Source organism: Nuphar pumila, chromosome 14 (genome assembly GCF_984573655.1).
Source record: "Nuphar pumila chromosome 14, dmNupPumi1.hap1.1, whole genome shotgun sequence".
Taxonomy (NCBI): domain Eukaryota; kingdom Viridiplantae; phylum Streptophyta; class Magnoliopsida; order Nymphaeales; family Nymphaeaceae; genus Nuphar; species Nuphar pumila.
Genome location: NC_143262.1, coordinates 20,115,513 through 20,139,674, shown reverse-complemented (window position 1 = coordinate 20,139,674; position 24,162 = coordinate 20,115,513). Strand labels below are relative to the sequence as shown.

The 24,162-nt window shown below is 37.2% G+C and overlaps 1 protein-coding gene across 1 annotated transcript; it reads right to left on the bottom strand.

Moving 5' to 3' along the window:
- Positions 1–10,588: 10,588 nt before the first annotated feature.
- On the bottom strand, positions 10,589–18,446 carry LOC149816578 (formate--tetrahydrofolate ligase-like). The gene is made up of 5 exons (XM_089987861.1): positions 18,215–18,446; positions 17,988–18,137; positions 12,336–13,511; positions 11,290–11,436; positions 10,589–11,081 (listed from the first exon to the last, which is right to left on the bottom strand). The coding sequence occupies exons 1-5, from the start codon at positions 18,374–18,376 to the stop codon at positions 10,806–10,808; spliced, it is 1,911 nt and encodes a 636-aa protein (XP_089843987.1). The 5' UTR covers positions 18,377–18,446; the 3' UTR covers positions 10,589–10,805.
- Positions 18,447–24,162: the final 5,716 nt, after the last annotated feature.

Genomic DNA, 24,162 nt, shown 5'->3' with positions numbered 1-24,162 from the left:
TAGGAAAGCCTGATAATACTACAAATCATTGTTGGAAGGCCCAAAAAAAATTTGGTCCGGAGGGCGCTGCCCCCCGAGCCCCCGCCAGGGGCGACCCCCCCCTGGACCCCCGCTCGCTGACCGCACAGCGGGATCCGCACCGGGGGGAGCCCCCGAACCTCCCTTCTGTAAGGGCAAAAACTCTAAATCAGGCTCCACAACATATCAAGTTGAATGATGTTACCCACGCTGGGAGGAGCCCCTAAACCCCCTCCTGTAAGGGCAAAAACTATGAATCAGGCTCCACAACTCATCAAGTTGAACGATGCTACAGTCAGTGTGCAGGTCAGTCGATGTTTGATGGAGCAATGTAGGATCGTCTGTTGGATGTGCACAAAAGTAGAGAGAGAAGGGAGAGAGAGTGAGAGGGTTGATGTTCATGGCCTTCTCCAAGGGGAACTCTTTACCTCCCTTGATTTCTTCTCTAGAGAGAGAGGGTTTTACAGTGTTTTACGGATAAGGAAGAAGAAGAAGATGACGATGAAAAGTTCAAACGGATATTTTTGATGGCTCAGGTTTGTTTTGTCGAATGACCATCGGATCGTCGGCTCACCTTCGTTTCGCCGGATTACCATCGACGAAACGATTAAGGTTCGTTTCGCTGGGTAGACTTTGAAGAGTCAACATCATCCTTGACTTTCTGGATGGAAGACATGTTTGTCCTTTTTTTGAACTGTTTGTTTTTTCTTTTTTGAATAAAGGGCATTTTTGTCATTTTTTCAAACCATCGCTTTATGAGAAGAATAGCAAGAAAGGGTACTTAAGTCTTTGCAACCACACCAGACTCCAATGCTAAGTGATGTCAACATACACAGGAATACGAGCCCCATGTGCTTGTATACGTGGTGCTCATTCAGACCCCCGAACACAGACGTGGGATTCAGTGAATCATCGGGGGCGAACATACACCACCCTCTCGCCTAGATCCTACCCAAATCCTAACTGTTTACATCCCTACACCTAATGTTTTACGAAATTGCTCGTATAACTGCTTGGGTTACTCAACCCGAGAAAAAAAAAACTTTAAGTTCAATGTAAAATTAGGCATTTACCTTATGACTTGCAACTGCCTATTTGCCATATATAGTTTTCTCCTGTATTCTTATTTTCATCCCAAAAATATCGTGTTGAACCCTTTCAACTTAGGGCATGATGTTGCACCAGTTTTGGCATCATGCACCTCCTAATAGTTTTGTTGATTGCATCCCCGACCTCAATATTGCAAATGCATTCAAAGGAGAAAATACATTCATTATGTTTACACCATTGCTTTCAAGTGGTATGTTCATATAGCCTACAAGGCTCCTTACAACTGGTTAGGTAGGTCAGTTTAGACGTTTAATCGTGGGGTTTGTTTCCCTTGTCACAAGGCTGAAGCCAACAAAAAAACTATTCCAGGTGGGCAGTGGGAATTACTCATGGAGTTTTACACCACAGACACCAAATAGAGCCACTGCTACCTCTCATCTCATAATGGGACATCCATACTGAAGTAGTGGTTTCTCCCCATTATCCAACAAGAGAAAAGAACCTAGTATGTTCTCATATGTGTCAAAGTTAACCCCAATATTCTCCTATTTGCTTAACACTTCTTAGGCTGCATCATGATTTTGGCTCCCTTATCCTCCCTTGATCCCATCTACCACCAGTTCTATTCCTGTTAAGGATCAAGAAGGCGTGAATGGTGGGACTGGCCCAGTCAAGAATTCGCTAGAGAGTCGGCTAGAAGGCAACTCAGGACTCTACCAACGATTATAGAAAGGAGTCCATCAAAGGAGAAAGATTCTAAAGAGTCGAGTCCTATGAGTCCTAATCAAAAGAAAAGTTTCTGTGGGATGGAATCTGTTATGTTGAGAGGAAAGGAAACTCCTTTCTCTGCTGACTTTATATAAGAACACCCCTCTCTCAAATAGATTGATAATAGAGAGAGAAGTTATCATGAACGTAGACCCAAGTGGTTGAACTATGTTAAAAACATTTCTTCTTCCTTGTGTTAGCGCCATGCATGATTGAATACCTTCATAGTTTCATCATCCTCCACCATGGCCACCGTCGCCACTACTGTCATAACCACAGCTATAACTCGGCCTGAATCATAGCCTCCCCAATGGCAGACTACTAGACCACCAAAATTATTGCTGCCACCACCATATCTAAAGCCAACAGAAAAATCAAAAGTTGTTTTCGCAGTATGTAGATTTATTTTGGTCTCCATAAAAAACCAATGTAGGTTTGCTTGACATGGATTTTATATGGTTAAAAATAAAAAAAGTGGAATTTTGAAATACTTCCACCGTGCTTATTTATAACTAACAGGGTTAGGATACATCAATGTTAACTACATACCAAACTTCGAAACCTCGTTGATTTGCATGGAAGCATTGACGCTTTGTCATTCCATCGAGGGAACGCCAGTGAACTAAACTGCATTTAAAACATTTGTGGTATTTTGAATCCGTACGTCTAATATATAAATAATTCATGCCATTATGAATGAACATCCATAAGCTCAATCCCTAGGGCAGTCGTTATCATATATCATATTAAAGCAGGACTTAGTAAAGCAAAGTTTTTTTTTTTTGAAAGAAATGATACCATTCAAAGCAGAAAATAGTACAACACAACAAGTGCTGACGAATCACGTGCTGTAGCATAAGAGCAATGGGCAGAGAAGCCCATAGTGTTAGCAAATAATGCCAAAGGTTGTGAAAAAGAAAAATGAAAAGTTTTATGATGAACAGTCGCAACAACAAACCATGAAGCTTAGTGTATAGCTCTTCTCCTTCCAATCCATTCTAGCGATATCCATGGCCATTTCCACCTTGCTCTAGAGGAGACTTCCCATCTCAACCGATCGTGAATGATACTAGGATCCGTGATAATTAACCTGGCAGAACATTCTATGATTTCTTTCATTCCAAATGAAATATCATGCACCATTGAGTTGAGAGGCAACAACATCATCACTAGGGAAATCGAAGTGGCTCCAGTATAATAAACCTAAGTCCTCTCATGCAAGAAAAAGTAGATGTCTAAAGAATGTTCAATTCCAAAATAAGTGAGAGATAGATTCCACTTCCTTACTGCAGAGAGTACACATGCTAGCAAGATGAACCCTGTGGAGCTGAAGTCTTGAGTCGGTGCTGACTGTACCAAGAAGGATCTGCCATGTCATAAGAGAGGCCCGTAAAGGTAGGCCACTCTTCCATGGAGCCTTCCTAGGAAGCCAAGGCGCAACCGATCCAAACAAGAGCACGTAAAAGGAGCTTTGTTGAAAGTACTGTCATTAGAGATTGCCCATGAGATTGCATCCTCCTTATCAAAAGCCAACAGATTAATTTGAGTGATAAGGGCATTTCATTGAGAAAAAACCAATTTCAATGGGTTTTTTATGTGAAGTCAAGTCTCAAGTAGCTTGAGACGGGACCAAGTGCCCACTACCCGAGCAAACTTTCTTCGAGAGGCTGCATATAGACATGAAAATACACCTCTAAGCCACCGGTGCTACCACCAAGTTGATGGATCGATTTTTGGATCACACAGTTTCACAATCATAATCATGATATAAATCATAATATGCAGCAGAATACAAATCATGATTTTCAGCAGATCGAAACATAAACAGGGATCAGGCATGTCGGGTCCCACCATATACCAAAATCCAGACATATGCAAATGAACAAACATATGCATAAAACATAATATAAACAACAGAAGCATGTTAATATTGTATAAACGGCTAAGGCGTACGAAAGTACTCCCCTTAGAGAAGATTCGCCCCCACATACAGTGCAAAACAGGGTCTGGCGTCCTTCCCCCATAATACAATAGCCTCGACGATCAGACTGGTGCACTCCGACGGATGGTTCTTCGAAAACAACCTACACAAACTGAAGTTGCAAAAAACCCCTTTCGGGATAACACAGAAAAGAGAGAGAAAGCAACCGGGAAATAGAAAACCGCAGACTCTTCTTTCTTCAGAAATTAGAGCATCTCTGATTTTTTGTAACCCCAGCCCTAACCACGCTTTTATAACCCACGAAAGGTTCCATTAACGAAAATCGAAGAGTCGAGATCCGTTAAAGAAATCCGAAGAGTCATAATGGGCACAGACTACGAGGAGTCGTGACCCATTATCATTTCTCATAACCCGTTAACGAATCCAAATATCCACAGAAACTTTGGGCAAAAAGGTACTTTGGTCTTGATTGGATATGGCCCTAAAGGACCCGAACTCAAACTGGCCCGGCTCGGCACGGCACGGCGGGCGGGCGGGCGGGCACGCGAGTGTGTGGTAGTCATCCCAACCTTTTGTTTTCAAGAACAAATGTAAGAGTTTACATGTGGCTTATAAAACCCACAACAAGCTCAAACACAATCAATATGGGACTATTCCACGTCATCAAAACCACTTTTTCCAAACAGCCCACGTTTCATATTTGAATTCTCTCCCCCCTCCCTTCTTACACCTAACACAAGTTTCTTGCTAAAAGAGTGTAGAGGTACCATTTCCAATCTCAATAAAAAAAACCTAGATAAAAGTCTTGGATGGCCACAATCCAAATTTTCGAACCATTTTTCTACACTTGATTTTCTAACCAATTAGAAGGTCAACCATGTAGAGCATATTTCTCAATGAAAATGTTAATAAGAGCATTGAGAGGTGTATAATGCTGGAGTTGTGAATTATAATATTTCTGTGAGATTGTAGTTGGATTCACATAATGGGAGGGAATGGCATTGCCAAACCATGGCCACATCTTAGCTCTTAGGTTTTACCATAGCTGAGCTTCCAAAAGGTGATGGTCATTGGGAATTCTATGAATACTCTCCAATACCCACCAACTAGAGGTTCCCAAATAGTGCCTTAACTAAATTAGGATACATGCGTGTCACTTGCAAGATACTAAAACTTCAACCATATTAAGTGTCTAGAAGCATTATTGTTTTGCCACTAAAGATGGAGGAATAATTGTCCACTACGTAAGGATTATCTAATTTACTCCAACAACAAGCTAATCTAATATGCCTCTCACAACAAGCTAATCCGATATGTCTAAAAAATATATTGCATGAACATCCTAAAATGTTTCAAAATTTTATGAATTAAAAAATTATATTTTAATATAAAAGAAACATGATTCAAGATAAGATTCCTAGCAAAAAAATATAGTAAAACACATCTATAGGTTGAGGTTTAGGCCTCATTATTTCACCCATTTTACACATGAAAATAAGGGTTTACTTATGAAACCCCCCATTTTCGTATGCAGGTGAAACAAACATGCCAACTTCATTTGCCTCAGTCAACAACAAAGGTTTCTTTTTACATTGACCATGCATTTTACACGAAAATTCATTCCCACCACCCCCTTGCAAATGGATTTACATATGATTTTTTTCACGCATGGGATGCCTTTCTCATGGGGATCTTTTCTTATGGGTGGAAATGAAACAATACAGCTTACACCTATGGTTATCTAACTCTAATATGTACAGCTGACTATACAAAATATACACATACAAGACATTCATTTTGTACAATTAACTGTATGTGCTATCTAGTTGGAAATGCTATATTTTTCGTGATTCTTTTAGCTTTTAATGGATACAAATAGACATTTCCTCCCATTTTGTAAAACAAAATCAAATTAATCTTATGTAGTATTTGCTTTTTATCAACTTGTACATTTATACCTTCTTATTGTCTTTTTATTTTATAAGACTAACATCATATTGTGCTTTAACAATTTTTTAACATTTGTTATATTGCCAGCTAGTAGCCATACTAAAAGCACCTGCGCGTGTTTGATGGTGATGACTTCTTTTCACTCAAGAAAAACCTTTCGGTTTTTGTGGGTCCCATGTGCACCATCAAACACATGACAATATCCTTCCTTTTTTCACTGTTTGGACGATTAACTTCCTTACAAAATAGAGAGAAAAAGTTGTTGGAGGGACCCAGCAACTTTTTCTGTGTGATAAGTTTCTCCACATGGAGAAACCTACCATGTGCATCAAACACACCCTATATCCTTTTCTAAGATTTTGAGCATATGATTCTTTATTACTATTAAAAGCTATATGTACAATCAATCAATCAATACCTTAGATTAAGTAAATCTTTTGAAATTGGTAATAAGGATCATACTGAGGCCCAAGCTGTGTGGATTGATTATGTGCCAATTGGTAATTGGTCAAAATAAAAATGGCCCATTTTCAATTTTAACCTATAATAATAACTTCATGTCTAAGACTCTAACATGCAATAAACCTGAACAATTATGTTAGGTGAACATGGCTATAGGACATGGGACACTATTTTTGCCAGTGTTGTGAGAGGCGTAAGCCTCAGTACTTGAAGCATACGCCTCTCAGGCGAGGCGCACGCTCAAGGTACTGAGGCGCACACTCAGTACCTGAAGCGTTGATATTTCTTTTAGCCTTTTTATATTTCATTTGTTCATAAGATACTTTTATGACCTCCTAATACTTTGAAAATTCTATGTCACAAGGACGAAGACATGACAAGGACTACTGAGACACTATGTATAGTATTTTAGTAGATTTTCATAATAAAAAAGATCAAAAGTTATATATTAAATTTAAGAAATATATAATTATATATCATCACTGTGTTTGACCTTGCATAAAAATCATATAATGTACTCATGTCTCGAATCCATATATCACATCCATGTTCGTATAAGTATCCATGTGACGTCACCTGATATATAATAAAAAGAACAAAGTGTACATGATTACCGATATGCTAGCATGCACCCGTCTGGATGTTGTGTATTCCATAGTCATAAATCTAATTAGCGATTTTCTTGACAAAGGAAAATGTCATGATAATCTGTAAAATTTATTTTCCTTAGGAAAATCTTAAAAAATATTGGTATATTTAAAATTTTAATATATATCAGATAAACTATGTAGAAAAATATAGGCAAAAAATATAAAAATGCCAAGATCACATTATAACAAGAAAATATTGTGATAAAAGATGTGATATTTTCAAAATTGCCGATATTTTGAAATATCACATTTTTCTTGAGATTGTGTCAGTTTTTTAAAATCTCACAATAAAATCATGATATTTAAAAAAATGGCCGGTATTTGTGACTATGGTGTGCACTTAGTTTGGTTATCAATGCAAAATCCTCTTGCTGGATCCATATTAAACTCTACCTTTATCAAATTTTGGATATGGATTGGGTTGGGATCTTGTACACAAAAGTCAAATTTGGATATGGATATGGTGTGTTCAGTTAATGGCGGACACAGAGATCAGTGATGAATCTTTATTTTATTTTCTTATGATTTTGTACTAAAATAACTAAAAGAAAATTAGTAGTTCTTATTTAAAATTTCCATTATTTTATTAATATTATATATTTTATTATTCTGATCATGAAGCTTACGCTTCAACGCCTCGAGGCTTACGCCTCGAGGCTTACGCCTCGCTTCATAACATGCTCAATGCCTCGCTTCGCCTCATCGCATTTAACAACCTTGATTTTTGCGTAACATAAAAAAGAAAAAGAAAACATAAAAGGAACATGAAATGAGGGTAACTTAGATAATCCCTACATAATGGACAGCGATTCCTTTATCTTTTACAAAGCAACAATGGTTCCACACCTGATATAGTTGAAATTTCAGTATCTTACAAATAACACATGTACTATAACTTCATTAAGGCTCTGTTTGGGAGCCTGTAGTTAGTAAGCATTGGAGGAGATTCGCAAAATCTCCAATAACCACCACCGTCTGGAAGCTAGATATGGTAAATCCTAAGAGATAAGATGTGATTTTTGTCAATGTCAATCTCTCCCATCTCGTAGAAATTATAATTACCAACTCCAAAACTGGACATCCCTCTCAAGGCTCTCTTTGAGACCCTTACCTTACTTAATATTACTATTGAAGAGATGATATATGACAACAACTGAACTAGAGATTGAGCTTAATTATGGGTTAAGGGTGTGAATTATTTCTATTTTTATCAAACTCATTCAAAATACTTCATCAATGCTTTGAATGCAATGTTATGTTCAACGGTATTCCCTTGGTCGAGTGGCAGAGCAACAATGCTTCCATGCACTCAACGAGAATTTGAGGTCCGGTATGTAACTATCACTATTGTATCCTAACCTCATAAGTTGCCCTGTTCTGGTTAAAAATATATATTTTTTGGGCACTTGTATCAGAAATCGAAAAAAATAGTTTAAATGACAGAAATAGAAAATTTTGCTATATTTCTAATGCCGCTAGAATCACAGCGATCCCTTGAGCGGTTGGAAAGATATGCTTTTGGAAAGGCAAACTGGCTGACTGTTTCACCATATTGTCAAAGAAACTGTACCTGATTTTGAGTCAGAAAAAAGAACACTAAAGAGAAAAATTGGGCTCTGCCCCAAAACTAAACACAGTTAGATCTACTTCTTAGCTTTCCAATGAGTCAAAAAATACATATTTTTGTGGCTGGATCATTGAGAAACATGAAAAGGAACAAACCACTCACGATAGAGGTATTTCAAAATACCTCCTTTTTTATTTTTCTTAACCATAGAAACACTTATGTTAAGCATACCTAGATTGGTTTTTATGGAGTCCTAAGTAAATCTTATTCATTGATGCATGACAATCTCACTGGAGAGAAAGAAGCACGTAGCAGTGGCATGAGTCCAGGAGGAAAGATCTAATGCTCGAGTCAAGTTACTACTAAAGGCATGATATATGACCGCGACTGCACCAGCAACTAGGGATTGAGTTTATGGGTGTCATTCTTAATGGCCTAAACTATTTCTATTTTTGCCCAACACGTTCAAAACACTCCATAAATGTTTTGAATGCAATTGTTAGTTCACCGGCATTCCCTTGGTTGAGTGGCAAAGCAGCAATGCTTCCGCGCACTCGACGAGGGTTCGAAGTCCGGTATGTAACTAACAATAATGTATCTTAACCTCATTAGTTGTAAATAAACACGATAGAGGTATTTCAAAATACCTCCTTTTTAGTTTTCTTAACCATGCAAAACATATGTTAAGCAAGCCTAGATTGGTTTCTATGGAGTCCCAAGTAAATCTAAATCATTGATGCATGACAACCTCTTTAGAGGGCAAGAAGCACTAGTAGCAGTGGCATGAGGTGTGCGGCTAGGAAGATCCAATGCTTGAGTCAAGTTCCTTACAAGGTACTCAACCCCAATTACTAGATACCAAAGTTATCACATGGCATCCAGTTATTGAGCTAAGTACCATAGCAAGGTAGTTGCTTTTATTCTCAGTGGCCAAATTTGCCATAATCCACACAAGATGTTCATTCGCATTGTTGAAAGATTGACACGCTTGTTTTGGGCATTCAATAATCTAAAGAAAGAAAAAGGAAAACCTATCACATTTTGCAATTCACTAGCAAGAGTTAAGACTTTACTAAAGTTAATTGGATGAAAATTAACAAAAGTGATTATCCAATTAATTTCTTGAAATGTTAGTCGCCAATCTTGAAATTTTCAAAATGAATTTCATCATGCAAGTGTCTCACGGATCCACCCCAAGTTGAAATCGTATCACTGAATGTAGATTAAAAAATGACCCACTTCCATATTTAAGTTGGACCGAAGGAATGTCTCGATGAATAGTGGTTTGGATTGGCCACACTTCCACTAAATGAAAAGTTATTTCAGTTTAATCCTACCATGTAATCAACCTTATCATGTTCGATGTTATGAAGGCATGTAAGCGAGCCAGAACTACAATCTGGTGATACATTTTTCATATCCAGATTGGAAAATTGGCAAACTATGTATATCGGTTTAATTTGGTTTTAATTTCATTCATAAGACTTCTCCTTAATTGAAAAACAATATAAGGTATAAAAATTTAGAATATCCAAATCCAGGATCCAAAGTGGTTGAAACCTGGGATCCATATTTGATTTTTTGATGAAAAGTGTCTTTTTTGTATATAATTTTGGATGATTTTCAAATTCCCACCTTGACTCTGCAGTCTGCACTCATGAAGTGGATTTCCCTTGGGGTATGTTTGGGTTTGCATGCCACTATCTCGTCATATTTTACCAAACGGAGAATTTTGGCCACAAATACTGCTTTTTAAGTTAACAAAAAGGAAGGGCTTTAATCCCCATCTTGATTATCAAAATAAATTAAAGCAACTCCATCTTTCAGGATGTGAATTGCATTGAACTGCCGGCTAGTGTCTATCAAAATGGTGGCAAATTACAGTAACTTGGTCATTGGCCCATAAGCAATAGAACATAGTTACCAATACTATGAAAATATCGTGATATTTTTTCTTGTTTTATCTGTCTGCTTTAAGCATATATTTTTTCTGATTTTTCCTTTCATTTTTTATAACTTTTCTAAATGTTTTTTATATTTTAAAATAAAAACACAGCTAAAACCTATTCTTCTTTATCTTTTCTAATTTTCTATACTTTCTTTTTACTTTTAAAAGAACAGAGATTTTCCTGAGATAAACTACTTGATGAAAATAAAAAATTGAAAAATAACCAGCCGAAATTTTACCGAGAATGAGATTGGTGACTATGCAATAGATAATCGTTGAATATGGACCATGCTGCTACATATATCTTGATCAAAATAAAACTGTTATTTGTACCATTCAAACTGTTCAGAACATGATTGGTGCATGCAATGCAGTTGCACCACACTGTAAAAAGCAGGATCTTTTATTCTGAATGAATCTCTTCCTCAACCACACAACTGTTAAGAAATTTCAAGAAAGACCACGAATCTTACCGGATGCAGTATCGATATCAATGTCGAAGAAGCAAGGTCGAGTTGGAAGACCAGGCATGGTGCTCATCGTTCCAACTAGAGGATAAATAAACCCAGCGCCTATGCTTGCTCTGACATCTCTTATTGGCAGTACAAATCCATCAGGTGCCCCCTTGAGCGATGCATTGTGCGAAAATGAATACTGGGTTTTGGCCATACAGATGGGTAACCCAGAAAATCCTTGCCTACTGTACATCTCAATCTGTTTCTCAGCCTATAGGAATAACAACGAATTCAATGTTAACCAACCAACCCTAATTCACAAGATGTGAACTCAGAAAAACAATCCAGAAAAGAAAGAATGTTACTAATATAGTGCAAGGAATAAACTGCACGTTAAATAAGCATAGATTGAAGAATCGGATCTATCTGAATAAAGAATGACCATGTGGCTAATACTCAAACAACAAGACAAGAATTACCTGTTCCAAATATTCAACGCCTGCAGCTCCATAAGACCTTGCTATTGCCTCTATTTTCTCTTTGATGCTAGCATCCAAAGGGTATAGGAATTTCAGAGGCAGCTTGTGACCCTCACATGCCCTTTGCACTGCAATGCCAAGGTCCACCTGTGTACTTTTCAGCAATATGATGACAATTAAGCATCACAATAGTGTCTGTAAATTTTACTATATTATAAATAGATGGGTTATATATATATATATATATTGGCTACACTTTAGAGTCCGTTACTCTCTAGCTGAAACTCATAGGTATGAGCTTTATTTGGCCAATTTGACCCTAGGAATGCAATAAGCATGGTCCATTTACTAGGAAATGCATTTTGGATTGCAGTTTCGAAGTAAAAATATGATTTTCTTAATATTAAAACTTTTGAGGCATAGTAGATTGTTAAATTTTGTAGCCTTAGAAAATCTTATTATACAACACGATTGGACGATTTAAAACATGTTTTTGACTAAGTAAACCATATAGATCATATCTGAACCAAGAAAATCTGAAGAACGGGTGGTTTCTACTAGAGGGTACAGTGCACTCGAGGGTAGCCAATATACATGTGTGTGTGTGTGTGAAGGTTGATTGTACCTACAATCTAGTTGAGATCACATGATGCAAGTTGTTTGACTTGATCTAACCCCATAGATGTGTTCATCATAGTCTGATTTAGTGGAAACCAACTCTTAATGTTTTTCGACCCAAAAAAAGGTTTTTTTAGTAAAAAATATTAGTATATTTACGAGCATCGACTTTTGCATCGTTGGAAAAATCTGTACACAGGTAGGATTCCAGTGATCCAAAATCTGGTTCCCACTAAAAAGATCATATAGATCACATTTATAAGGTTTGATTTAACAAAAAAATAACAAGAAAAAAGTGTTTGCTAATTCGATTGCAGGTACAATCGATTTTATTTTTATGAGAACGAGGTACAATTGATTATATAGATAGATAGATAGATAGATAGATAGATAGATAGATATAGAGAGAGAGAGAGAGAGTAACCAACCGCGCCCTTTCCTCCATGTGCATGATGGGTGCACACAACTGCATCAAAAGCACCTGCAGCAAGTGCAGCATTTTGTACTGCTTTCAGCTCAGCCTCAGTATCAGTGGAGAACTTATTTATTGCAACCACAACATTCACACCATAAGCCATTGTATTTGCAATATGCCTTGCAAGGTTAGCACAGCCAGCCTCAACAAGAGCCACATTTTCAGCCAAGTAGGCATGGTCCAGAGGCTTTCCAGCAACCACCTCCGGGCCCCCACCATGCATTTTCAGAGCCCTTATAGTCGCAACAATAACAGCACACTGAGGTGCTAAACCACTGTATCTACATTTTATGTTCATGAATTTCTCCGTACCAATATCAGCCCCAAAGCCTGCCTCTGTTACTACAAACCCACCAGGACCAACCATTTTCAAAGCAATCTTATCAGCAACCACAGAAGAGTTTCCATGAGCAATATTGGCAAAAAGCCCTGCATGGACAAGTACTGCAGTTCCCTCAAGCGTCTGCATTAGTGTTGGATTGATAGCATCTTTCATTAGCACAGTTAGAGCGCCTCCTACTCCAAGATCATCAGCTGTGATGGGTTTGCCTGACCGACTATTACCAATAACCATTTTACCCAGCCTCTCTCTCATATCTGCAAGGGACGTTGTAAGGGCTAGAACTGCCATTATTTCACTAGCAACAGATATGTCAAACCCTGTTTCTCTCACCATCCCTTTCTCTTCAGGACCTTGGCCCACTGTAATCTTCCTCAGAAAACGGTCATTGACATCCATGACTCTCCTCCATGTTATAGAATCTGGGTCAATGTCAAGCCTTGCAAACTTCCTCACTTCTTCGGGAGCAAGTTCATCAGGGTTGGTCTTTGTTATTCCAAGCTTATTCAAACGCCTAAACATCACATCAGAGAAACTCCGCTTGCCTTGTTTATTTGGTGGGCACAACCTGTTGAATAGAGCCTTGTCTGACTGGGATGCCTCATGGAAAATTCGAGTGTCAATTGCAGCAGCAAGAAGGTTGTTTGCAGCAGTAATTGCATGAATATCTCCTGTTAAGTGCAAATTGAACTCATCCATGGGGATCACTTGGCTGTAGCCTCCCCCTGCAGCACCTCCTTTGATCCCAAATGTAGGCCCTTGGCTTGGTTGACGGAGACAGGTTACAACCTAACCATCAAATTGAATTGAACAAAAAAATGCAGATTAAAAAAAATTTTGTATCTTCACATCTAGTATTAAATCAAGAGTACAGTCAGAGTTGGTCATACATGCTAGCAAGTACAATGCTTTAGTAAATGTCTATGGAGAAGGTCCATTCGACATAAAATTATAATATCTGCTCATATTGTTGTTCAGGAAAGAGACAGGGCACATCTTACGCAACACTTCAATCTTATAAGAAAAAGATGAACAGAAAGGTAGGTTTCTGAAGAAGAGTAGGATTTGATCTTCTGAAGTACGTCACATAACGTTCATATCATGTGCTAAGCAGGCTCCAAAGTAATGCACTGCATCCATTCATTAGTGATTATCATGCCACATTATTAATTCACTTACAATTAACGAAATAGATATACTTCCAGGTAGGGCTGGGAAACAAGCCAAGTCACTCATGGCTAGAATAATAAAGAGCTCGTTCAAAGTCATAAAATAGGTTGGGAAAGCTGAATATGAATGATAGGTACTCGGCTCGGCTCTACTCGTATGAGCTCGTTAGGAATTAAAATATATATTTTACATGTATTTTTCTGTAATCCTATTTCTTCCAGCTCTAAACCAATGTAATTTTTCTATAAACAAGACAGCTCAAACTCAGCTTGTTTAACTCGGGCTCATTATGAGCTCAAACTCAGCTTGGCTTACAACAATAATGAGCCAAGCTTGAACACTTCAAGTTCGGTTCATTCAGCTTGTTTACCAGCCCTATTTCCAGGTCCTATTCCCTAAAAGCCATCATCATACCATGCCCATGTATGTTTGAGATTCACTAAATCAGATTGGTTGACTTACAAGCTATATAATCATTGGCATGTTACAAAGAAATGTTGATTAAAAGTCAATGCACTATCATCAATCCATAAATTTGCCATTACGCCAAACAATCACCATTCAAGTTCTCCAAATTTATTACAAAATTCATGTACTTTCAAATCAATGTATGGCACTCAGCTTGTAAATTATGTCAAGATTATATCTTATAGTATACTAGCTATTAATAGAAAATGGCAGCATGAAAAAGGGATAGGAATATTGTTAAAATATCTTCCAGAAGCAGCCACTAACTCCATAACTTAAAAAGTTAAACTAAACAAAGAACCAACTGTCCCTAGACTAGGTGGTTAGTTTCAAGGGCAGTGACTCTTCAATGTTTAGCAAAGGGTTCTCAAAATGGTTTAAAAGAAAATAAAAAATAAATGAGTTACATATTCCTTTCCAGGAGAAACTGACATGGAAGCTGACAAACTTGCCACTCGACAACCAAATCACAATGAATTCATGTCTCCATTTGTATTGATGCAAGCTATGGATCAGGTTTCTAGTAGAAATGACCACACTAATACTGTGCAGTGTAGAGGGGAAGCAAACACATTTGTAGCTTTCTGAATGTTTCTCTGATTTTTCTTCAATAGGAAAAAAACCCAGGATAGCTTCTATATTTTTAATGGATTTAAACCACAAAGTATGTGAACAAAAAGCTTTTCAATTGACTGAAGTGAATCAAATGATTTATCAATGAGTAGGCCTTGAATCTTATGTAGTCAGCGCTGATTTGATTTTGCATATGAATTTTAATGATTTATTCCTTTAATGAATTGCAAAGAATTATATGACTGGAGACCAAATTACCACATGAAGGTTACTATCAATTTGACAAGAAACCATATTAAGAGAATTATAAATTTCTGGTGCTAACTGAAGTTTCTTTGTGGTGAATCCAAGTCATTGATTGTGCTAACTGAAGTTTCATAGTGGTGAATCCAAGTCATAGAAAATAAAGTTTTTCTTCATTGTGTTTTCCTTACAATGTCCATTTTCATTTTCTTGATTTAGCAAATGACAGGCCCTTAATTCTCTTCAGTCTCATATTAACATGCACTATCATGCTTATCCACATTCTATAAGGCAAAGACAAGTAGCACAAATAAGTGAATCAAGTCTATTCTCTACCTAAAGTTATATGAATCCCTTGCAAATATAGTTGTTAATGTTTTATTCTCCAGTGTCTTTTGGTCAGTAAAATTTCCAGAAAATCTGATATTTCTCCACTACAGGCTCAAGCCAATGAACCACAGAACTGCCATTTAGTTAGCAGATTTGGTAAAAGTGTGAACTTCTGCACACTAAATATGAAGATATTACTAGATACATTTTGCAACTGGAGTCTTAGCTGTAGGATGCAGCCAACATTATGGAGGGAACCTAAAAAGCAATGACTGTTGCAATTTATCACTCAAGTAGTGGGCATTTACAGGTCTACACATGCATGCATGTGCGTGCACGCACACAGCAAACTTTGAGATTTTGCAAAGTCAGTGGATTTGAAGTTTTGAACAATTTAAGAAATTCTGGCAATACAACTCCTCAGTAAGCTATCCTATGTCACATGGGTGCGGGTACGGGTACGGGTGCGGAGCAATTTCAAAAATTTTGGACACGGGGATACGGCTATATATATATATATATATATATATATATATATATATATATATATATATATATATATATATATATATATATATATAACAATAATAAGATTGTAAATTTTAAAGCAATAAGTTGACCCATCAAAGTTGACAAAATATATATATAACAATAATAACAATAAAATATATATATATATATAACAATCATAAATAGACAAAAATAGACTCGGTCAAAGTTGACCGGGTTCAAAATTAATTTTAATAAATGGACAAAAATAGACTCGGTCAAAGTTGTCCGAGTCCAAAATGTGGACGGACTCGGCCCCGGTGCGTTGACCGTGTCCGCCCCGTGTCCGAAGCCGCACCCGTGTCGGGTACGGGCAACGCGGGTGTGTCGACCTTTTAGCCGAGTCCGTGTGACTTAGAAGCTATCTAAATCCAACTAAAGGATTGCTTCCTGACTCCTTTCCATAGTGCCAGGCATTTCAAGGTTAGGCAGCTCATGTTGCAGCATCAATAATTTAAGGATCTTCTAGAAGTTTCCATTTCCAATAATTTCCTCACTTGATTATATTCCTTTACCACAGTGAACTCTTTCACTAAAAACCACCATAAGTTCCCACTTTCTGGCTCCAGCTTTTGTAATTTTATACTCAATAACAAATCCTTTCTGCAATGAGTTCTTCAAAAATCACCCAGTTCTCAATTCTCATGCAACAGTACATGCCAGTGCAACTACAGTAGTAATGTTTCATCTTGACTAGCATCAAAGCACTTGAAGAAGCATTCGTGTACTATTCATCTAAATTGTCTTGCCCGCCATCCAGTAAAATCTTTTCCAAATTCAACCAGCATCTAAGTTAGCACCTTTTCCACACAAAAGCTATTATGATGCCTACAACTGCTATGCAAGCCTACAGGCTTATACTTGCATCTTCCACTACCCTTTCTTTGGATAGGCATTCTCCGATAGAGACCAGCGATGTTGGATACCCTTCCTGATTGTCATCTTAGGATAGGACAATCCTAATTTATAATCTCTCCGTAAATGCAAAACGTTGGCTCTATTTTACACGTCAACAAGCATGAAGCCATAAAGCCCGAAACATTTATTACTCCTTAATCTATGCCCTGTTGAGCATCTAGTCTGGTCCTACACTTACAACATAAAAAGATCCTCAAATTATATAAGTTGCCCTAAAAAGGTCCAGGAATTTTTTATTTGATATGTTTAAGCAGTAACAAGGACATAATCATGAAATTATCCAAATCTTGTCCCAAAACTTAGAATAGTAGAACTGTGAACGAAAGCTTTTGTTTTTCTTTATGTTTGTTATTTTTCTCCAAAACTGCCATGTCTTTCCTGAGTTACACTTCCCAACATATTCCCTGTGGTATTTCCCTGCCAATTATGTCTGGGAATGAAAATTGCAACACACATTTTTTTTTCCTTCATCCATATCCTTCATTTCTTGGTTGATTCTAGAACCATTTTCGTCCCCTTTAGCATACAAGAAGGAAAATTTTACATGTGCTTACATAAATTCCATGGTTAAGAAAATCTACTAAGAACTGTGCTTCATCATCTCTTCTATAGCTTGTCTGCTCTAAAATTCCAAATATTGAATTTAACACCCATTGATCTACATCAGATTCTAACAAGAGACTACTAAAGCCAGCCCTCATTCTATACCGACAATGCAAGAGTTTCATCTAAACCGACGATATCTTTATGCTCGAGAATAGATTTATCCTTAGAACCATCATAGTGAAAGAAATCCAAGAGAACACACAATCAAAAAATACAAAAGGTACCAGGATGTCCTTCAAAATTAAAAATAACAAAGAGAAAAGCTGAAAGGAACCAAATTTGCATAACAATCAAATCTTCAATATCTGATGCAAGAGAGAAGAAAATGAAAATTTTAGTTTTCCTGATGTAACAGATTAATCTTTCATTTGATATTGTAAAAAAATACAAGAAGAAGAATGAAGACACCTTTTTATCCAAAAAAGCGCCCAGAGCCTGACACAGACCCACTGTGGTGGTGGACTTCCCCTCACCAAGAGGAGTAGGAGTGATCCCACCAACCACCACATAGTACCCATCTCCTGATCCTTCAAGCTCATCAATTACAGATAAAAGCACCTATAAAAAGAACCACTGTCAACACTGGTGTGCACAGTGATAGAAAATCTGAGATGGGTAATGAATGGGGAGCCAACCTTGGCCTTGTACTTGCCATAGAGATCATAGTGACGGGGATTCAGATTGAGCTCGCTTGCAATCTCAGAGATGTGGAGAGGCTGCACAGAATTGGCAATGTCGATATCTGCAGGCACTGGAGATGCAACCTCCAGCATCCTGACTGTCTTGGATTGACTCATTTCCTCTTCTTACACTTTTGGCTGATGGGAAATGCCAATTGGGGTATGTTATGTACAGGAAGTCCCCTGCGTTTGTTATTAATGTTTAATTGTTTACTCTTATCCTGAAACAAAATTGTCCACTGGGCCTTTTGGATTCTCTTGGAAAAGAAAGAGAAGCCCTGCACCGCACAGTACTACTGCACATGGCTCTGTTGGACAAAGTAACGGTTGTGACAACGGATCGGATTTGGTTCGGACTTAGATGGGGCCAAACCCAGATCTGATTTGAGATGCTGATACCCGGTCCGGACACGAGTCTAATCAGACCTACTATAAAAGAAACCATACCTGGATCCTATAAGGATTACATAGACCATACTGGTAAAATAATATGTTTTTTCTTTATTACATTGAAATTTTGTGGATCTTAGGTCTAGTATAAAATTTGACAAACCATACTCAGCTCTATATATTAATCAGACCTTTTGAGTCTGACCTGGATTCTAATTGGACCTTCTTGTTTATCACCAAACTCTGACCCTATAGGGTTTGGTACAAGTCGGGGTTCTGCTTTCCTGGTTAGGGTGGTTAAGCATGGCCGTGGATTGTCACCTGACATGAGACAACCACAGCTTTATGAGGGTGTCCCTTTCTACATACTTAAAGCCGAGTGTCCAGGACGCAAATAGTTCAGATCTGGAACAGCTAAAAACATGGCCATTACGATTGAAATCAGATTCGGAACAGCTGAATACATGGGAGTTCCGATCGAAATTGGATCCGAAACAGCCAAAAATTGCAAATCCGATACATTTGCATCCCTACAGATAGATGGGAGAATCTCAATGGCTTCATCAACCGAAGGCCTGCCAATGTGCGACTATTGATGGAGAGTTTTTGCTTGACCTAGCCCAAAAGGAAAAGGAAAAGAAAAAAATGTAAGACCCCAACTCGAATCCCATTCGTCTTCGGGCATCGAGTTCTAAACGACTATTGATTGGCGAGGCATAGCTGCTTGATTAATTCATTTAGGTTCAATGCTACATCAACAAACAAGAGTCTTATTGACTTAGTTAGTTGGCTCACTCAAACCGACTCGTGTTAAACCACACAGCTTCATCCGTTGCAGCTTAGTCAACCCAGCTTTTGTCTCAAGCCTGACGGAAATGATGCCATGACGGTGTACCAAACAAACAACATTTGGGTTGGTCAAGCATTTCTCTGGATGGTGGTCAGTGCACAGAGTCAGATCGTGTAAATCACCCTCTTAGACTTGAGCCTAGGGCTGAGAAACTAGATGAGCTGCTAAGGGCTTGGCTCATGTTCGGCTTGTAAAGAGCTTGTTTGAACTCATGAAATAGGCTTGACCCGCTCGAGCATGAACTGCCAATGTTTGTCTTGTTCAGGCTCGCTTATTAATAATAAATATATTTTATATTATAGAATGAAGATTGTTGAAGTGTTTGGCTTGCAAGCAATAAGTTTAAACTTTCAATTCTATTGCTTACAAGTTTGAAACAATAATTTATTTTGTAAATGTGCTAGTTTGAGGTAGACTTAATAGGTTTAGGGTTCAAATTCTATTGTTTTTTATTTTTAAAAAATATATGTTTTTATAAAAGAGCTTGCTTGTGCTATGCTCATTTAGCTTAGGTTTTTATGAGCTCAAGAATACAAGAAACGAGTCAAGCTTGAACACACTATGTTCAGTTTGTTCAACTCTTTTAGCAGCTCTACTTGAGCCTCAGCCTGGATATGTGTGAGGCATAATGACAACTATCGAGCGACTTATTTGGATCTTTTGAAAAAAAAAAAAGGTGATGTCTTGTATAAAATCAGCAAAATTGTGACACTTTGGACATACGCTTATTTGTTGGCAAAATGAAAATAAGCTTGATTTTATTACGATATATACATTTTTACCAGCAATATCTTAGAAAAAAAATTTTTTTTTCCTTTGCAAATTTTCTATTTTTATTTCATTTTTCTTTGTATTTTTTTATTCCTTAGGTTTGTTTTATTATCGTTGAAATTTCAACTAAAAAAATAAAAAATGAAAATTTTAACAATCTCTTGAAAAATGTCATGATGAATAGATTGCCGCCAGCACTCAAGGTGGGGGGTTGGTGTAGGGCCCACCTTTTTCGTTTGCTTGCAGCTTTGCCATGGATGATTGACATGTGTTGTAGGACGCCCACTCCCACTGACGGACCAATCAAACTTTGTATGCGTATTTGCAAATACAGTATGGCATTCAAAAATACAATACAACCTTCCTGAATATAACCTGTGAACCTCAAGTAAATATTCTGTAAGGAGCATCGCAAATGTGTGTAACATTCGCAAATAACTATTGTGAATGTCTCCAACTTTCACATTTTGATGAGACCTCCATAAATATAGTACGATATTCTCAAACATAGTACAACTTTCGTGAATATAACTTGTGAGCATCACTTAAGTAAATAATCTTCCAGGAGCTCCCTAAATATGTGGCATTCATAAATATTTGTATATGCTAATCTTATGTCTCATTTTTTGACTTTTGGAATATTGAAAATCTGGATATGAGATTTGCAAATTTTCTCAAAATTTAAATGTAAATCTTTTTATATTTTTGCAAAATGTCTGTAATAGCATTAAATGTGATATTTATTTATTTAAAAATGATGGTTTGCATTTTAGGGCCTTGTTCGTAGTCCCCAACCCCTTTTGCCCCATCGTGTTTTTTTCTTGACAAAATTTTTTGGTGATTATTTTTGGCAGCTATTTTTTATGATACTTCATCGGCAGCAATATATTTTGATAAGTGTATCTTTAATGGTTAAAACAATTATTTTTTGGCATAAATCAATTATTTTAAATAAACATTCAGTTATTTTATTAAAGAATTACATGATTCTTCAGTTATCTTTGCATGTTCAATAGTCAATTCTGTTTTTTATTTGTCTAATTCATTTTCCCGTGAATCTCCATTTCTCGTTGTGTTTCTATAATTTGGTAAATCTTCATTTTCATGTTGTTGTTTATCTGATGTGGTCATGAGCTTTACACCACAGAAAATTTGTATTTAGTGCATTGATCATTAAATTTATTGTTTTTTATAAGTCTATTGATTTGATTTATTATCATTAAATTTGTTGAATATGATAACTTATTTTAATGAATTTGTTTGTCTCAACCTTCAAAATTGCAAGAACAAGCTTGCAACTTGTCAGGTATTTTGGCATTCTCTTCTTCTGTTAAATAAATAGATAAATGTATAACTCCAAAAATTGCTTCATTGTTCTTATTCTATATATTTTTTGATTTTTAGGCATGACTTTTTATCCTATGCCTCAAATTTATCTTATGCAAAATAAATATATTATTCTTTTGTTACATTGCATTTAAAATTAAGGGTAAATTTTATTTTTGTTTAATTTTGTAAAACTTTTTTTCTATTTTCTCTGTGAGAATGAGGATGACATTCAATGCTATAGATGTTGACAATGTCAACTAGGATATCCAAAGGCAAAAGATGTCATTTTGGAATAATGTTTTTTGTATTAATTATGAGATTATTCCTTTTGGCTTTTTTATTTTTTGTTTTTATATCTTTGATTGTCTATGTCAATATGCAAAATTGTTAGTTAATCATTCACACATCTAACATATTGATAGATGTGTAAGATGTAGATTAGTAGTCAAGGTTAAGTTCTTAGTATAAATTGATCTCTTCTTTAGATGTCATGATATTTTTGTCTTTTATTATTTTTAGTTAATTTAATTTTTTAGTATTTGTTGAGACAAACAAATTAAATGCCATGATTTTTTTGTTTTTTATTGTTTTTAATATTTTTTTTATTTAGTATAAATTGTTTTTTATACCCATCATTTCATGATTATGAGATGATGCATATTGCTATTAAGATTGATAGCATGTTTAGATAAATGTATTATATTTAAAAAGTATAACTGAAAAGACAAGTATAATATTGAACCTTTTGTCTCTATTTTTATGAATATTTATTGCCTGATTTATCTTCTTGCAATGCATATGATTAGGCATATGCAATATTTGATGTTATTTTTAATGTAAAGAGACGATGCCAACTTTTGCTAGTTATGAAAATGATTTTTCAATCATCATTTTGTATGTTTTATTTTTATAAAAAAAATATTTATTGATAATAAAATAACAATTAAATAGACTACATGGAGGCAACACCACCTACACCAATACCTACTGATAGAACAAAGGCGAAGAGAGCAATTGATAGCTTACCCACTGGTTGATCTATCCTACTATACAATATGAAAGGGGTTTGACATGTGGATAGAAAAGAAACCTGCTTCGTGACTATAAGTATGGGTGATCGACATATGCCACGATAAAATACAACATGAGTAAAAGGAGGCCCAAAAAGTTGTGCTCAAATAAGAAGCAAGCAACACCTTTAATAGCCAAAAGTATTACAAAAGAAAAGGTTATCCTAGAAGTATCTAAGGTGGGAGATTCATGTGTGCAGTGGTGAAAAAGTCATTGACTAAGTATGAGGTTGTAGCTAACATTAATGTTCGGCTACAAGAAGCAGGAGACATAGCCACCTGCAGTGGCATTGATGAGATGCAAAGGGATAGTGTAGACACTATGAGGGTGGGAAGGGGATGGCTGAGGTGGAGAAGATTTTGGAGAACAAAAATGTGAAGATGCTAAGGTGTAGAATAGTGTTGATAGTCGTCGTCCGAAGGAGAAGAGTGAGGGTCATTTTGCAGATGAGGTACCTCAACAAAAGGAGAAGGTTGTGGTGGAGAATCTCATGAGTCTGAGAAGGTAGAAGATCAACCCTTGAAGGAGCAAGTACATGCTCTGAGGAATAGGTCGCAACAGTGAATAAAGTCTAATGCTTAGGGATGCACATGAGTCGAGCTTGGCATGTTCAAGCTCGGCTTGCCCACGTAAAATGGCGTTCAGTCTCTGCTCGAGCTCAGCCAGAGCCTCAACCACTGGTGTTCAGGCTCGGCTCATGTCGAGCCTGGGCTGAGCTCGGCTCGATCCATTAAGCTCATATTGGACCGAGCTCTGCTCGTTCAGTGATTCAGGCACTACAAGGAGAGTGCATCCCAAGGCTCGGGATCGATTCAGGCTTTGTCCAAACTCGAAGAGAGAGAGAGAGAGAGAGAGAGAGAGAGAGAGTTTGATAGCAAAACCTGAGGGGTCGATGGAAGAAGAGGAATAGAGCATACTCATGAGAACGTGTATCCTCGAACTACAAACCATTGTCCTCGACGTGAATGGCGACTACCCATATAAACAAATCCCCTCAAACCCCCACCTCCCTCTCCCTAACCATGGATTCCGACGGGAAGATCAGTATGTCTCACCATCAAGCGATGGTCAGATGCCCAATTGAGCCAGGCCAATAAAAAAAAAGAGCCTCTTCATCGCCACCACGCTCAACTTTCATGCTCCCCAGAATCAAAGAGAGACAACTCACAGAGAGAGATGGGAGAGATGGTAGAGAGAGGGAAGCTCAGAGAGACAAGAGAGAGAGAAGGAAGCTGAGAGAAACAAGAGGGGAGAGACGAGATATATATATATAGAGAGAGAGACAAGCAAGGAGCTCGAGGCAGGGGGTCGAGGAAGTAAGTGGGGCTTGAGGCAATGCAGGAGGCCTGAGGCAGTGCAAGAGGCCAGAGGTAGTGCGGGGGGGCTGAGGCGAGGGGCGTGATATTTTTTTTAATTAATATATATTATATTTTATATTATATAAAAATGAGTCGAGCCTATCGAACCTTATCGAGCTCGGTCGACTGATCAT

Bases quoted from the DNA above. Each gene is read 5' to 3' on its own strand.
- LOC149816578 (XM_089987861.1), bottom strand. From the start codon at position 18,376: ATGAGTCAATCCAAGACAGTCAGGATGCTGGAGGTTGCATCTCCAGTG. The intron at 13,512-17,987 runs GTGTCTTCATTC...TTTGATGGTTAG, and splicing joins GCGCTTTTTTGGATAAAAAG to GTTGTAACCTGTCTCCGTCA. The intron at 11,082-11,289 runs GTAATTCTTGTC...TTATTCCTATAG, and splicing joins GCGTTGAATATTTGGAACAG to GCTGAGAAACAGATTGAGAT.